Raw genomic sequence first — 17,969 nt, forward strand, 5'->3', positions numbered from 1 at the left:
CTAAATGCCGTCTAATATTTCCAACCTTATTGGAGAAGCAGCAGCAGCAGGTTAATCTCCCATTCACGAGTCTTTCATGCAGAGAAATCTCCTCAGGTGTTTGGATAATTCTGCATTCAGACGTTAATGTCCAAACACGTCTTTATATAAGTTCAGAATTGTTGTTGCAGATGAAATATAACACAGAAAACGCGATTAAAACATGTTCCAGTGGGCTAGATATTAATTAACAGTCATACAAACATCTTTACAGAAGCCTTTCTACTTGACGGTTGATCTCGCGCATCCATTATGTTTGTAGTTTGTTTACACTTTTCACCCGCGTTTGTAGTTCTAAATCGAATTCACGTCCTCCGCGCAATGTATTGTGGGCAATATCAGCGGTTAGAGTATGGACGCTTCTACACTGAGTTTTTACTAGAAATAATAAACCATACGGGAAGCTTTGGCATACTCTTTTCAACATACTACGATTTGGGACATACTTTCAAATACTATTTAGGACGGATAGTATGCGAATTGGGATGCAGCACTACCCCCCCACCCACCACCATCATGTCCTTTCAGGGTCTCCATAATACGTAAAAGCGAAACAACAATATTAAAAATTATTAAATGACAAAAAAAAATAAAACCAATATTGCTAAAATGTAATCTTTAGTGTCAAAAAAATAGCAAAATATTAAAATAGATTAATAAATAAAAACTTACCCCAGTCTTCAGTGTCACATGATCCTTTAGAAATAATTTCCAATGTTGATTGAGTACTTTAAAAAGAATGTTTTATCATCAGTGTTAAAAACATTCATGCTGCCAATTAAAACTTAATAATAATAAATATTAAAAGTTGAAAAACATCTACTGTATTAAACACATATTTATTGTCACTTTAAATTCATTTAGTTCTTGTTGAATGAAATACATAAATGTGTATTGTTTATGTACCTAAAATTAATTCCATCAGTTGCCACCAGTGAAAGTCATTTCAGGTACTTCCATAATTTAAATTTGAGACCTCTGTTATAGAGGATTAATTCTCTGACTCTGACAGCTAATCTAAAAATAGGTAGATGTTATATTACACCTTGTTTAACAAACTGATTGAATTTCTGAAGACATGTAGACCTCTTTGTCTAGTGGCGCCACCTACTGGTCAGTGCCAGTAAAGCAGCAGGCTCTGTAGAGGTTAGGGAGTGCAAAAAGCAGAGCCATCGCCATGCTGAGCACATAAGACTGCAGCAAAGTGTCTGTCTCTTAGTCGCCAGCTCTCCTTTCTTGTCGGTCTGATAAAGCTGCATAATACAACAGAGCACACCCATGTCAGCCCATCATAGATTCATTCAATGGACTGAATACAGATGTTGAAGTCACAATCATCTCAGCAGCATACATTTGGGGGAATAATTCACCTGTCATGGTTTATTCACCGTGGCATTGCTACAAACCTGTTTTTTAATAAAGATTATATTAGCCACCATTTACTATTGTGGAGAAAAAGTGATTGAGCCTGTTATTCTGCTCATCCACCAAAATAATAGTAGAATAAATTTAATTGTTTTAAATAATCAATGATTTCTTATGAATAATAATAAATAATAACAATGCATGAATATCCCAGTGCTGGGTTGAGGCTGGAAGGATGAATGTGTAATGTTATTCAAACTCAAAATATTTTTATTTCTAAATGAACAAGCTAAACTATCCAGGACGCCGGCACTCCAGGACCGAGTTTGGACACCCCTGAACTCGCTTTACATTCAAATACACAACATTTCAGTATGTATATATATATATATATATATATATATATATATATATATATATATATATATATATATATATATATATATATATATATATATATATATATATATATATATATATATATATATACACACACACATATATATATATATATATATATATATATATATATATATATATATATATATATATATATATATATATATATATATACAAAAAAATTAAAACTGCTTTTATTCTAGCCGAAATAAAACAAATAAGACTTTCTCCAGAAGAAAAAATATTATCAGACATACTGTGAAAATTTTCTTGCTCTGTTAAACATCATTTGGGAAATATTTAAAAAAGAAAAAAAAATTCAAGGAGGGGCTAATAATTCTAACTTTAACTGTGTATATATGTGTATGTATGTATATATGTGTGTGTGTGTGTGTGTGTGTGTGTGTGTGTGTATATATATATATATATATATATATATATATATATATATATATATATATGTGTGTGTGTGTGTGCATGTGTGTGTGTGTGTGTGTGTGTATATATTATGTGTATAATTATTTATTTTCTTTTTTTTACATATACATTTACAAATGTGCAACCTTTCAAAATGAACACCTTAATAAAGTGCATAAACACAGTGGCTTTTAATCAATACAAGTACACAAAGTACTACATTCTCGCCTCAAAAACTCTTAAAACTTTATTTGTTACACAACACAGGAGTATTTTTAAAACCGTTTGGGTTTTCTCCTTCGCCATTAGCTTTAGCTGGTTATGCTGCAATGCATTCTGGGAAACCTGTGCTTTGTAAGTTCGCACAAGTCACCTTTCAAAGCATTCTTTGCAAAAGAGGCGGAGCAAGTACACATCCGGGTATTTTATCTGTACTTGGCGATAGATATTTACATTTAAATGTCGTCTACCCTGTTGTTGTCTATTAGAAGGGATGCATCAATAGAGCTGCCATTTTAGAACAGGGTAGCGGTCCTTTGAAATTAATGTGGGACCAAGGTGCAGTGGAGGACTGTGGCCATCCAGAGCCAGAGATATAGACATATACACCTATATCTATAATTGGGAGTTTTCCCGGTGGTCAGTATGCAAATTTTTTTTTAGTTATGAAAATTATAATTTTACATCACATTTCTACATCGATGGATGTGACCGCACGGGCATTGCTGACAAAGAGTATGTGTTTGTGTGCATAGAAAATGTATTATCCCCCCTCCCTGTTTAATTTGATCTAATCCTGTCCTGAAACACACCCCCTCTCCTGCTTTCACTTCTCATTCTGACGGAGGAAGCGATTCGATTGTGAATGAATCTCCGTTATAAACGACTCATTCACTTAGCCGACAATAACACAAGTTTCTGGCACTGCAGGATCTTGTTGTCATATTTCATTTACATTGTTTGCTTATTTTATTCAACAAAACTAGCATAAGCCTAGTATTTAGTGCGAGTTTGTGCTACTTTGCCTTATGGTGAATGCAGTAAGAGACTGTATTATCATCAATAACGTTACTTGTTAAGCACAAAAGTTCATAACATACAAAAACGTAAAAAAAAACGAAATCTTACCTATGAAATGTTCTGCCTCTGCCTGGACACAAGAACACAAGTACAGACAAGAACGCACATTGAGAAACAGCCTTAGACATGCTCACTACACATATTCCGAGCAATAAGAATGTCTCAATAGAATTGTCTATTTTGTGGAACTGTGCTTCAGTGAACCTGAGGAATCTGCACCACAATACCGTATAAAGTGAGCTACCGAGCAAACTCATCACACACCGAAAAAAGATATGTCCACATGGAGATACTGTAGATAGGTCAGTCCCTCCAGGATTTTGTAAAAGAAAAAAAAAAAACGTATAATTGTGACTAAAATTGCAAAAGTTTTTTGGCAAGTTTTATGAAACATTTTGCGACATTATTTATTTTATTGGCTATAAAAATATACATAAGTCTTATATATGTATATATAGTCAATATGTTCACATATCATGAAACTCTAACATTTATCCATCTTTTGTGCAATACTGCATTTCACACTTTCTCTTCACATTCAATTACTGTGTAGTATTGCATCAAAACTCCATACATATTTCAAATTTTGTGTTATATTCTTGTGTATGTGAAAACTTACTAGTTAATAGTAATAGTTAATAGTTTTATACTGTGCAATATTTTATTCCTTTTTCTTTTTTTTCTTCTGTAAGGATTGCTTTAATTTCGCTGTACTAAATACTCACAATTTATTTAGTTACTGCAACCTCACAATGTCATAAGATGTTAATATCAGGTTAGATTTAGGTTGTGTTAGAAAATGACCAAAATCCAACGTAGAGCCAACATCTTAAACCAACGTCATATTGATGTCAAATACTGACATTTATTCGTCAGGTATGGCAAACAAAAATCCAACATCTGATAGACATCATAGTGGTAACGTCCACACAACATCAAGCTGTAACATCATTAGACGTTGATATTTGGTTGATTTTAGGTTGGACGTTGGTCATTGGGGTTCTGATGTGATTTTCATTTCCAAACAAAATGCAATGTCCCCACGACGTGGGGGTACAACATCAATCGGAGGTCATGTTGACATCTTGTGCCTGCTGGCTGTTTAAGTACATTTTAGTCCTAATACAGTAAACATCCATCAACTTCTCATCAATGACATGCATTTAAACAGTCTGTGGGTCAGTGCGTGTAAAGATTTTGGACATCTTCTTGGACACTTTTAATGCTACCAAACAGTTTGCTGCAATTATACATCACCCATGTCTCAAGGTAGTTCATTATGATGTGATTTACCTTCTATGTGCAATTTGATTGGACAGGAATCACAAGACTACTCAGCCAATCCCCAGAGACAAGAAAAAATAGTGACTGCATGTAGCTACCCGCTGGTTATTAAAACAGTCCATGCTTCCAAATACTGATATCCATGCGTTTCATTTATTGAACACTGTGAAAACTAAAAAATTAACAAACAAACCGAATGTTTTACAGAAACACAATCAAAAAGGACATCAAAATAAACAAATAATATACAACAATGTGTAGTTTACCGTGTTGGCCTGATAACCAGCTGTAGAATAAGCAGGAGCATTTAACAGGTGCCTACGTTGAGATCTCACTTTGCTATCCATACAAACTCTCACAGGTTAAATCAATCACGAAAGATCACGTGACCTCCGACTCAAGCCAATCAGAAACAAAGAATTTGTAACATAAACATACACCAATACACATTCAAAAAACGAAATACAAAACAATAAACAAAAATACAAGCTTACCAATCAGCGTCAGCTACACTGCTGGTTTAAGAAAAGTAGTGGAGTATACTGTATGTACCGATATTGCACTATAAATGTACTCAAGGGAAAGTAAAAGTACACATTTTTAAAACTACCTAGAAAATGACAATTTCTCAGAAAACCTACTCAATTACAACAATTTGAGTATTTGTTTGTTACTTTACACCATTGGCTGACACATGAAATATTGCCCATAACTTAATTATGCCATCACTAATATGCAAACAAAACATGAAGCACTTCTCCAAGCCAATCAGGACAGAGAGCTGTCTATCAAAATCTCAGTAGCCAATCAGAGCAGACGCCGTTAGGACTGCTGTTAATTTATGTGAGTACTTTTTAAAAACATTTCTTCTTTTGTAATTTTGTTTGTTTATGTGTGTGTATGCATGTATATATGTGTGTGTGTGTGTATATATATATATATATATATATATATATATATATATATATATATATATATATATATATATATATATATATATATATATATATATATATATATATATATACATACATACATACATACATACATACATACATTACATACATACATACATACATACAGTACATACATACATACACGCACGCACGCACACACACACACACACACACATCCTTGTGTATACATATCTATTTGTATTCTTGTATACAAACTAAAGTGTACTTAAATCTTAAGCAAAATATCGAGAATCCAAGAAGGTCGCTGGTTCGAGGCTCGGCTGGGTCAGTTGGTGTTTTTGTGTGGAGTTTGCATGTTCTCCCAATGTTCGCATGAGTTTCCTCCGGGTGCTCCGGTTTCCCCCTCAAGTCCAAAGACGTGTGGTATTGGTGAATTGGGTAGGCTAAATTGTCCGTAGTGTATATGTGTAAATGAGTGTGTAAGAGTGTGTCCAGTTATGGGTTGCGGCTGGAAGGGCATCCACTGCGTAAATTAAGATAATAAGATAAGATAAGTGGATAAGTTGGCGGTTCATTCCGCTGTGGTGACCCCAAATTAATAAAGGGACTAAGCCGAAAAGAAAATGAATGAATGAATGGTGTTTTGCCATGTATTTATACTATGTCTCTGGTATAAGTTTGATGTCTGTGATTTTCAAGCAAAATAATATGCATACATTTGAAAAGACTGTGTGTGTAAAACTTTAATTTTAAAAGTACATTGCTGAACTCTTGTTGTGAACATAAAAGGAATGGAAGCAAGCGCGACAAATGAATTAGTGGAAAGTGTAAACGTTGAATATATGATTACGTTATGTCACAGCTTCATACCATCATCATTTAACAGTAGCCAAAGTGCATGAAATTAATTCACGGATGTCAAATGAATAAACAAGTGCCATCAGAGACATTGGAACACAATAATTAAAAAGGTCTGGCATCTACAACCTTGATTAAAAAGTTCATGAATAAATACAAATGCAAATGTTTTTGTTTCAAGGGACCCTGAACTGTAGTGAACTGTCCATGGTCATCATTCATTCAACAAGTCACCCATGACATGAAAAGAGGACTTCAAATTTGGCTAATACACATAACTCACTTTTGCATAGCGTCTGTAAATAGCTACTTAACTACCCTAACTAGCTGTCAGTGAAATCTTGCATCAAGGACGTTTCTGTTTGCGTTCTTAGTAAACATTGCCCTAGTGTTCATTTCCATTTGACTAAAGCGACACTATTTACATTTTATAATGTGCTGTTGGTCTTATTGTGAATTTTTTATATGTGTTTGTTATTCCAAATGATTTTTGTCTTCATTATCTTAAATTGAATTACTTATTTGGAAGCCCCAGCCTTTCTATTTATCAAAACGAACTATTAGCTAGCCATGAAGTCATTGTTAGCAAATTTGCAAGCTCCAGTTTTATAAACGATCACACTTTTTCTTAAGACTTTCATTCAGATAACAGATAAAATAAATATTTTAAAAACAGAGATTGCTTTAATGAAAGCAGATCCCCAGATGAATAAAATAAAAATAATTTGCTTTGTTTCAGCAGCTTTGTTAAATCAAATACAAAAGAATATATTAATTAAAATGCAATGCCATAAAACACAGTGAAATTAAATGCAGTAAAAGAAAAGAAAATATAACAGATATGCATTAATTAAGAATTTCTTAAAACCAGTTTAATGCATTTTAATCATCTTAATAATTAAAATGCAATAAAACAAATGACAATTAAATATATTTAAATGATGAAGTGAAAAAGAAATTCACATGTAAATGCATTTCTTTGCAAAAAATGTTCTGTGGACATGTGTATCCATGTTATTATGGAGACATGGCACCTGTCAATATAATTCGGTGGGCGGGGAAAACCACAATCCTATGCCACGTTGAGGTGGGCCTCAAAATCACTGGGATCACTATTTAAAATCACCATTTTAACATCAGTAAATTTTTAAAAAGAGACTTGTTGGGTTTATATCATTCCAATATGACTGTGGACACACTATACATACTGGACAGTTCTGTCCAAACAGCTTATAAAAGTTGATTTTCACCATGGGTGCGCTTTAAATGAAATGGAATAGAATAGAACGAAAAAGGAAACAAAATAAAGTACAATAAAATAGAATTTACATTTACATATGAAACAAATAATTCTTCATTAATGCTATAAAATAAAATACAAATTTGTTGAACTGATTTGTTTAAGTAGGTTGGCATGGTTTTTGTGTGAGAGACTCTTAAAGCCAATTTTATGCATTGTAATATTCTAAATAATTAAAATTCTATTACATAAGTTGCGGTAAAATGCAACGACTAAACTAAACTAAAATAAAGTCTGAATATTGTATTATGCCATCATGTAAAAGATTCATTAGTTGTGCTGTGCAAGCAATACACAAAGTAAACTGCTAAGCCTGATACACTGATACTGAAACTGCTTTAGGACTTCCAGGCCTCATTTTCCCAGAATTAACCTCACCAGCTCCCACACACACACACATGTATCCCATAACCTCAACTCTCGAGAGGGCTCTGCGCCATGCTTTTTAATGTCATTAACAGGTGGCTTTCTAAAATAGAATCAAGAAATGCTCATGCGTGTACTCAAACACATAGCGACGCATGAGCAGATACAAACACCACGCTGGCATAGAGACGCTCACTGAAAGCTCTCAGACGCAGCAACAGCAATCATGAAGTAACAATTGACAGACAGATCCAGACCTGGTGCCAGCAACCCTAAAAAAAGAAGAAAAAAAATCATGCCTGGACATGGGCGTGATCTTTTTCAGAAGCAAACAACCTCCCAACCCTGATATGAGGAGTGTGTCATATTCACGTCCACCCTCTTTAAACCCCTGTGTTACGTACTTTCAGTCCGTCTCAGAGAAAACCCCTCTGCAAACCGGCCTACTACACGTATTCGACACTTTGACAGGTCAGCTGCTTCTTTGTGCTTGCTGTGTCAACAATGTTAAGCTACAATTAAAAGGCATAACAATTGGTTTTGTCACTGCAAAATTTTAATTCTTGTCAGTCTGGATCTTATATGTCATGTTTCATGTGCCTGTCTCTCTTTTTACACTAAATAATCAGGGCAGTTTTAACAGGTCTGGTTATTCCTCAAATGTGTTATTCTGGTTATCCCTAAAAAAATATTTAAGCTAGTATTTACTTCACACTAATTTAATAGAGGTAAATCAGAACAGCATGACATATTTTTAGATATATGATATGCGCGTGTTGTATATCTACAGAGTCTCTGCCAGCACTGCAATTGTGCAGTGTAAAATGTTAATTAACATTTTATTTTGATCTGAATATTTACTTTGAAACTTAAGTCCGTGTTTTTAATACGTTTTCAGAATTACTTAACATCAGAAAAAGCTAATACTGGTGGTTTTCCACCTTTATTATTATTATTACTGTTATTTTTATCATCATTAATATTATTATTATTGTTGTTGTTGTGAGTAGTGCTGAAGGGTCTGATCACTGATCTCCAGTATATAGGTCAGTGGACTACATTCAAAACAGAAAATGGCTGCAAACATTGACCATGTTTATATAAAGACATAGAACAAACTTTTAAAAAATAATACACACGTTCACTTAGCTTGTATTAAATGTGTATTTGAACGTGTATGTATCAGGTTTTCTTGTCTCGTCACTTTCAGCTAGGAACTGCATTACGCAAATAATGCCTTATTTAATGAAAAATGGCGAAATGTAAGTAAAAAACCGAGTGGTTTACATTATTTGAGTATTACTGTATGTCTTTTAACAATGTTTATCGTAAAACAGCGATCAAATATTAAGTAATTTTCTTTCAACATCTACTGGTGCTTCACACACTGACGTTTGCGTGAACCATAAGCCCCCGCCTACTTTAATGTCATTGGTCAACTCATTGGTCAACTCACAGTGCAGCAGAGCATACTCAGACTAGGCTATTTCGTCATTTATAACAGCAGGTTAGCTTGACAATGCTGAGTGTACAGTAAGTGACTTCCATGAGTTCTGATACATTTAGCATATTTTAGTGAGCAAAATTGCTAAAATAGTCAATATTTGAGATTCTTAGGGTGCTTACACAACTGTAGATTCATTGTTTTGTTCCGAAAAATGGTTTAAAACAAGGATTCGGAACAAAAACAAATTATGTACAGGTGTGAAAGCACCCAAGAATGTCAAATATTGACTATTTTGGCAATTTTGCTGGCTACAATATGATTAAATATATCAGTATTTTTACAGAAGTCACTTACTGTACGTTCAGCATTGTTATGTTATTGTTATATATGACGAATAGCCTATATAAAAATACATAAATATATTGTGAAATATTATTACCTGAGTCTTGTCGCATTATCCAGAAATCATTATACTATATGAATTTGGTGCTCAAGAAACATTTTTTACCAGTACACAGACAACAAAAATGGGAAACACTTCATTTTGATGGTCCCTATTACACATTTTGTTGACTAAAAGTTGCATTGCAACTACATGTACATGCCAATTACTTCTTATTTGAGTATTAGTAGACTGTCTGCTTAATATCTGCTGATACTGCTCCTTCAACAGACATTTAACTGACTATAAGAAATTTTGCAAGTACATGTCAACACTAACCCTAACCCCAACCTAACAGTCTACTTACACTCTCAGAAATAAAGGTACAGGAGCTGTCACTGGGGCAGTAACTTTTCAAAAGGTTCATATTTGTATCTGAAGAGCTCATTATGGTTCCTCAAAGGTACTGTTTAGGTACATTTGGGGACTCATATGCACCTTTAAGGTACCACTGTGGAGTCTTTGGGTACAAATATGTATCTTTTGAAAAGGTACTGCCACAGTGACAGCTCCTGTACCTTTATTTCTGAGAGCGTACAATCTATTGAGAATTACCTGGCATGTAGATGCAATATGACTTAAATTCAACAAAATGCGTTAAAGGGACCATAAAAATAAAGTGATACCGAAAAAATGAAAAGAAAGTGCAGTCTAAAGAGAGAGAGAGAGAGAGAAAACGTTTTAAATTAATTGCTTGTAATGATCTAGTTATGATACTGCAATGTATTGAACCAATTTGCAATACAAAGCATATCATGAAACATTTGTCAATAACCAACATCCCGATTGTGTTTAACATTTTCATAAACCTCTTAATTTTGATTTTCTGATTCATCTTATTCTTCATTTCTAGAGTAACCAACCTGACCAGCATATCATCTCATCATTTCCATCTTTAAGCTCTCAACGCCAGCATAAATGGCCAATGCCTCCCAGCATCCTTCAACTATCAATCAATGCTAAATGTCTTTATTATTAACATCCACAATCGCATATTCTGATGAAGCCACTCTTACCTACATTATACACACATTCGACTGAACTAGATTGATCTTTCTGGATCAATCTAACAGCATTAACTGTCTTTGCTTGTCTGAGTATTTGGATCTCAACCATCTAAGAAGACTTAATGTCCTTTCAAAATAAGCCGCTGCCTGTCGTTCACTTATCTGGGTCTCGTAAAAAAGCAAATCAATCATGTGGTCCACGTTCGTCGTGCAGGAGGAAGAGGTAAGGTCTGGGAACACCTCAGCTGGGGTCCACCAACCATCCGGAGGACTGGAAGGATTTTTGGGATCACGAGGCAAAGGACGCAAGCGACGACACAGAACACAATCCGGATCTGGAGATGGAATTAGCGAAAGCCAAGAAGGCAAAATCAAGCTTACATTATTCCTGGCCATAACCGGCATCATGCTTACCGTCCTCGGGGTGGGAACAGAGTTTTGGGTGGAACTCGCACCATCCAAGAGCTTCTATAACAATCAGACTTGTCTGGTAGCACATTATGGCTTATGGAAATGCTGCACCAAGATGATCGAGGTCTCAGATGTGGATCCAAAGCTGGAGGTCTGTGGGCCTTTGCATTTACAGGGAGGTAAGACTTTGGTGTGAATATCTGGAGAGTTTGAATTATGAATCATCTCCTGGAATAACATCACCTTGTGTGGATCCCATTATAGAATCCAATTGCACCTTCTTTAAGTTCTACACCACTGGAGAGAACATTGTCCTATTTCAGAAAACGCCAGAAAAGGGTGAGTCATCCCACATCCCCCTCTCTATCTTTAGATCTCATAGCACTAATGCTGCTTTCTTTGTGTCGTCACTGAGTGCTGACCACATATACACATTTCTCATCAAAATGTGACGCTTAGATCTTGAGGAACAAAAAAGTCTAAGTAATGACTTGAAGTCAGTAAAATGAAGGTCGGAAACAACAGGCTTTTAAAAGCAAATAGATTCCTATGGTGTCTTCTTCCAATTTTTGTTTAAAATTTCAAAATCATTTTACCTCAGAGTTTCATCTTTCAAAGGTTAGTTTCTGTCATCATTTACTCACCCTTATGTCATGTCAACTCATTATGCTTAAAGTTGGCATGAAAGAGAAGTTAAAGTTAACCTTTTATGCAAAAATCCCTTTTATTAGGGGTTTAAACACAGTTGTGATTGTAACCAACTTCTGATGATAAAAAAAAATAATAATTAATTTTTTTTTATCATCACACTTCATAAAAACAGTCTGCAGAAACACTTTGAATGACATTTTCCTTTTGTACGTGTCTGCAGAGGAGGACAGTGGTACAATTAAGATCAATGCCTACACTACCTGACAAAAGTTTTGTAGAAATGATAACTTGATTTCTGGTTGATCATTTGGTATCAGAAGTGGCTTACGTGAAAGGCAAACGCCTCAGGATTACGCATATTTTACCAAAATAAAATATGATCATGCTTTGATTTTTAATTATTTTATTAGGACAGTAAGGTCTGACTTTGCTTAGACTAAAGTCTTGTCACTTAACAGAAATAATGTCCAGTATAGAATATAAAGTCATGGTGCAGTGGAAAAAGAATGAATATTGTGTATGACTCCCATGAGCTTGGAGGACTGCATCCATACTCAAATGATCCATACTGCAATGACTCAAATAACTTATTAATAAAGTCATCTGGAATGCCAAAGAAAGCGTGCCTTCTCCTTCATCTTACCCCAGCCATGCTCAATAATGTTTATATCTGGTGACTGGGCTGGCCTATCCTGGAGCACCTTGCTTTCAGGAACTTTGATGTGGACGCTGAAGTATGAGAAGAAGTGCTATCCTGCTGAAGGATTTGCCCTCTTCTCTGGTTTGTAATGTATTGGGCAGCACAGATGTCTTGATTCCTCAGGTTGTTGATGTTGTCATTCACTCTGCAGATGTCTTGCATGGCCCCATACTGAATGTAACTGCAAACCATGATTTTTCCTTCACCAAACTTGACTGATATCTGTGTGAATATTGGGTCTATGCAGGTTCTAATAGGTCTTCTGCAGTATTTGTGATGATTTGGGATGCAGATGATTTAGTTGAAAAATCTACCTTTTGCCACTTTTCCAAATAATCAACTTAGTCAAGTTATTATATGTTGCTCTTACAACTGGTATTGACATCAAGAGTTTTGTCAGGTAGTGTATAAGCGATAGTAATAAAACATTATTTTGTATAAGGAGCAATGGCCAAAAAATGACTTATCATATTTGTTTTAATGGTTTCTATGACTTTTAATAAAAAAAAAAAACTGTAATACATATTTGTCCTTAGTGTTTATAAATTATACATGCCAAATTTTCTGATAACTTTGATGTCAATTACTGTAGATGTAATTTACTAATCTCGAAGACAAATAAACACTTTACTACTATTATTGCATTTCCTACTGTTAGTTAAGAGAACCTTATTGTTTAGTGTTTCCTGACAGTCTAATCTTACTAATGTTAATGCATGGGCAAATGGTCTACAAGTGTATTAATATAAAGACTGAATGGTTATTTTTTGAAAATGTCATCAAAAAACTCCATCTGAGAGCTCAAGGCAGCCTGATTATGACTGATTCAAAAAAGTCTATTTTATTTTACTTTTTCAGAGTAGGCACTGTAATTAATAAACCTTTATGCATACATGTTAATAATTGTCAGGATATCTATGATCATTATAATGAATGAATAAATACATACATACATGAGCAAAATGAATGTTCTGGTCCTGTTAAAGTTCTGTTAAATAAGCTCTATGTGTGCTTCATTGGATCATATTAGTGATGTTAACTGATGAAAATTCCTCTTCCCCTTCAGATCTGACAGTTGCATCAGCAATGTTTGCTATTATTAGTCTTTTCCTGATGGTGATGGGAGCGATCTGCATTATCATGGCAGTAAGCAAAGGTGTTCAGTTCTTCTTGAAGCCAGCCGCAGTTTGCTTCATACTCTCAGGTAAGTTTTTACTACTGACTATCATATTTACTAATATTATTTACTTTTGACTTCAAGTCCATTCAAGGCACATTATGTACATTTCTATGCTAAAAATGCAATGTAAAAAATGCAGGGTTCCATAGAAATAATTCACGTTGTCCCACAAATAGATTAACTAATTTAAGTTGATTGAACATATTTACAATTACAAAAATTTACAACAGTTCCAAACAAATCTCAAGATCTGTGTTGTTTCAGATCATTTTAAATAAGTAGTTTAAACAAGCAACAAAAATATATATATTTTTTTTGAGTGTGATAAGATTGGTATTTTTTTTCGTCATATATTCTCATGCTCAGTAATATATCATTATATACAATATCGTTATGCAGTATGTTTACTGAATTAAGTTAGCTTACTTAAATTTAAGTCGACTGAACATAAATTACATTGCCCCTCAAATAAAAAAACTAAATCTTGTTTCAGCGTATTTTTAATGAGTAGTTTAAACAAACAACAAATATTGTTCTTTTTTTGAGTGCTTTTGATAAGTGTAATGCATCCTTGCAGAATAATACGGATTGATTTCAATGATAGATTTTTAGTTTTAAATCTTTTGTTTAAGCCAAATTTATGAATGGAGCTGTAGCCTATAAAGTTGTTTCATTATTTTTTCACAATACACATTTCTCCACCATTTCGATACGCTCAATCATCCAAAAAGAACATTGTGATTGTGGAATAAAACTGCTTTTTCTGAAACAAATGTTTGCCCAACAGAAAAGCAAAGCAATTCATTGACATAATTCAAAGAGATTCAGATAAACTACTGTTAAAAAAATGAAAAATTGCTAATAAATTACCCGCCTTTAGCCCGTTTTTACTTGAGTGGAACCAACGGCGGACTTAACTAAGCAAGGTAAGCAGCTGCTTAGGGCCCCAAGGAATTAGGAGCTCCCAACCAATGCCAGGAAGCCTATATTAATCATATAGCTCTTTTATACATTTTCTATTGCATGTTGTAAAATCTGTCTATAACTGTTTTTTTAAGATTTTAACGTTATTAATTTTTGACAAACCGGGGGCCCTCATGAATCAATGTCAATGTCAATCAATGTAATGTTTCTTCCATACTGCACATGCGAGAAGTGTGAGAGCAGCGCTTCAGTCAAATACACTGCCAATCAGTGTTGCAAACCTAGTGACATTTTTAGACCCCATCACCAAATCTTCAAAAAAAAAAAGAGACTAGCAAATGTTTTTAGGTGTTACTGGAGATTTTTAGAGACTTTCATGTGTCCGTGCCACTCCTAACGTTACTCTTCGCGACGAGCTGCGGGTGAGGCTGTCGGTCTCTCCCCCGCCTCAGAGCGCTGCACAGTGCCACACAGCCATCTCTCACACCTGCAACACTGAGAGCAGATAATTCCTCTGCATACCAACGGCTAATGTTTCAGGACCGTGAGCGTGAGGTATTTGTTATAGTCAAACTGATCTGCTTCTCCTCTGTTTTAAATGTAATAATTTTAATGGACCGTTTATTATTTTCTTGCTGTTGTTCACAATCACAGAGATTTTTAGTGACAGCAGTCTGCCAGCGATCAGAGAAGAGGCAGGTAAAGAGTGCAAAAGTGAGATAGGGGGATAGAAATATGACAAACAAATCCTGCTGCCTGTCCGAAACATTATTTGTGAATTTATTGCCTGTTAATAGTACATTAGGAAGATAAAGGTTCCTTTAGATATTAAAATAAAACATACTTCACACACACATATATATATATATATATATATATATATATATATATATATATATATATATATATATATATATATATATATATATACTTTTTAACAAACAGTTTATTTTTCAAAAATGCTAGGGCCTCATACCTGGAATTGCTTAGGGCCCCCAAATCACTAAGTCCGCTCCTGAGTGGAACAATACAGAAGATTTTTAGTTAAAACATGTGGTCCATAGTCAGCGCCAGTGGTGTAGTGATTAGTGCGTCGACAAATGCACTCACGACAAATGCGCTCACGGCAACCCGAGTTCAATTATGCCTCGCGGTCCTATGGCGGTCATTCCCCTCTCTCCCCTCTCTCCATGCTTTCATGTCAATACTCTCTACTGTCCTATCCAATAAACGTGAAAACCCCGAAAATAATTATAAAAAAAAAACACATGGTCCATGGTGTTTTTTTTTTTACATTTTTAGCCAATGACAACCAGCACTTTGAGAGTCAAGAAAATACAGGCAGTAATAATAATAGTAGTAGTAAAAATAATAATAATAATATCCTGTGAGTCTTGATAATACATTGAGGTGTACAGTACGAAGCAAAATGATAATCGCTAATATAACGGATTTATGGAACATTACATCTGTAGTTTGCATTTTTGCAGCAGCTAATTTATGAATGAATCTGCATCAACTACATCAAAGAGATTTGCTTTATTTAAAGTGAATAAAATACCCTCCTTACTGGAGTTCAACATTAATTGAGCCGCAGCCACTCACCTTTCTCATGTGTAGAGTAGGTGAGATGAACTAGCAAAGCAGGCAGTGGGCCAAACCACTGTGAGGCAGGGGAGGGGGAACTCAACTGATCCTAAATGCTTTTTTTGCGTTTGTTTTTTATCTACTTACACAATTATGACATGTCCCCTTCGTTCCTCCCCGGGAATTACACCCACAGCAGCTCAGCATTATTAACATCATTACCTTTAAAAGCAAGAAATCAAGCTAAGAATGTATGCTATTGGTGACAGTGTATGCTAACACAAATGATTTTTAAAATAAAAACTTGGTTAATTCTGGTAAAAGTAAGGCAAATTAACGTTAATTTGCAAATATTTAAATGTTCCTTTTTTCCTCTCTGTCTCTCAACAGGTGTCTTAATCTTCCTCGGCCTTATAGTTTTCCACCAGTCAGTGCTTTCATTTTTAGCAAGTGACCAATCCATACCTCTCCGGCATCAAATGTCATGGTCGGTGACGTGTGTAGGCTGTGCTGGAGCTCTGGTGGTTGTTGCTGGAGCCTTGTTTTTGGTTCTTGCTCTTCCATACAGTCCGTGGGAAAAGTGCTTTCCTAAGAAGAACAGTGATATCTAGTGGAGTGGAGGCTAAAGCGCACTTATTCAACCAATTTAATCCTGGGATTTATACAGCAGGAGGTTGGGCAGACATTCTTGCAGATTATTACATTGGAACTTTTCTGTGATGGGATCATCCAGCTTAAATATAAAAATCCATATAAGCTTGAAACTACAGTATAACGGAATAGCTCGATAGCTTTTTTGGTGTAAAATTAATTGTGCTTTATTTTTGGTTGAACTGTTCTTTTTATTAGTTCAGTCAATGTTTATAAATTGCATTCAACATTTGTCCTGTATGAAATATATATATATATATATATATATATATATATATATATATATATATATATATATATATATATATATATATATATATATATATATATATATATATATATATATATATATATATATAATGTATGTGTTAAATATATTTGGGTTAAATATACATACCAATGAGCTGTTTGGGAACTGAGATCCTGTTTCATTGAGCCTTTTCTGAAGAATAATTAAGTCTGAAGACATTTTTGTAATGTCTTATAGGATTTAATATTTACATGCATGGACAAAAACTCACAGGTGTGACAACAATATTGAAAGACAGAAGTGAATTATCAAAATAATTAATTTGTGGATGAGCAGAACAGGATTCACTCCTACCCAGGTAACAAAACATTCTGGCCCAGATTTGGCATAAATCTGGCACAGCAGGCATTCATCCCACACTGGCATACAGCATTTGGGCCAAAAATGGCCCTGGTTTAGCAGAGGTACTCTAGCACCGTCTTTAAGGCAGCACACAATACTTGTGCCATATGTAAATTGTAGTATTTGGCCCAGATGTTAATAATTGATATGTGGACCATGTAAGTTTGACCCACATTTAAAATATTTTTTTATTATTTTCAAATAAAGAAAAAAACATTCTACCAATCAGGTTGCTTCAAGAACGCCCAAAGCACACTTAAAGCGCAATGATTCATAGGTTTATAAATTTCAT

At 34.5% G+C, this 17,969-nt stretch overlaps 1 protein-coding gene across 2 annotated transcripts in view; it reads left to right on the forward strand.

Annotated features, from left to right (window-relative positions):
* Positions 1 to 17,260, forward strand: part of cacng6a (calcium channel, voltage-dependent, gamma subunit 6a) — a 46,291-nt gene extending 29,031 nt beyond the window's left edge. The window contains exons 1-5 of one of the 2 annotated variants that reach the window (XM_056480423.1): positions 8,198 to 8,496; positions 10,768 to 11,511; positions 11,597 to 11,671; positions 13,750 to 13,887; positions 16,765 to 17,260. In XM_056480423.1, the coding sequence (XP_056336398.1) occupies positions 11,112 to 11,511; positions 11,597 to 11,671; positions 13,750 to 13,887; positions 16,765 to 16,985 (834 nt within the window). In that variant the 5' untranslated portion in view covers positions 8,198 to 8,496; positions 10,768 to 11,111 and the 3' untranslated portion in view covers positions 16,986 to 17,260. Of the gene's footprint in view, positions 1 to 8,197; positions 8,497 to 10,767; positions 11,512 to 11,596; positions 11,672 to 13,749; positions 13,888 to 16,764 lie in introns of those variants that run through there. The other variant, XM_056480424.1, reaches the window with a different exon arrangement.
* The last annotated feature ends 709 nt before the right edge of the window (positions 17,261 to 17,969 follow it).

Source organism: Danio aesculapii, chromosome 19 (assembly GCF_903798145.1).
Source record: "Danio aesculapii chromosome 19, fDanAes4.1, whole genome shotgun sequence".
NCBI classification, from domain to species: domain Eukaryota; kingdom Metazoa; phylum Chordata; class Actinopteri; order Cypriniformes; family Danionidae; genus Danio; species Danio aesculapii.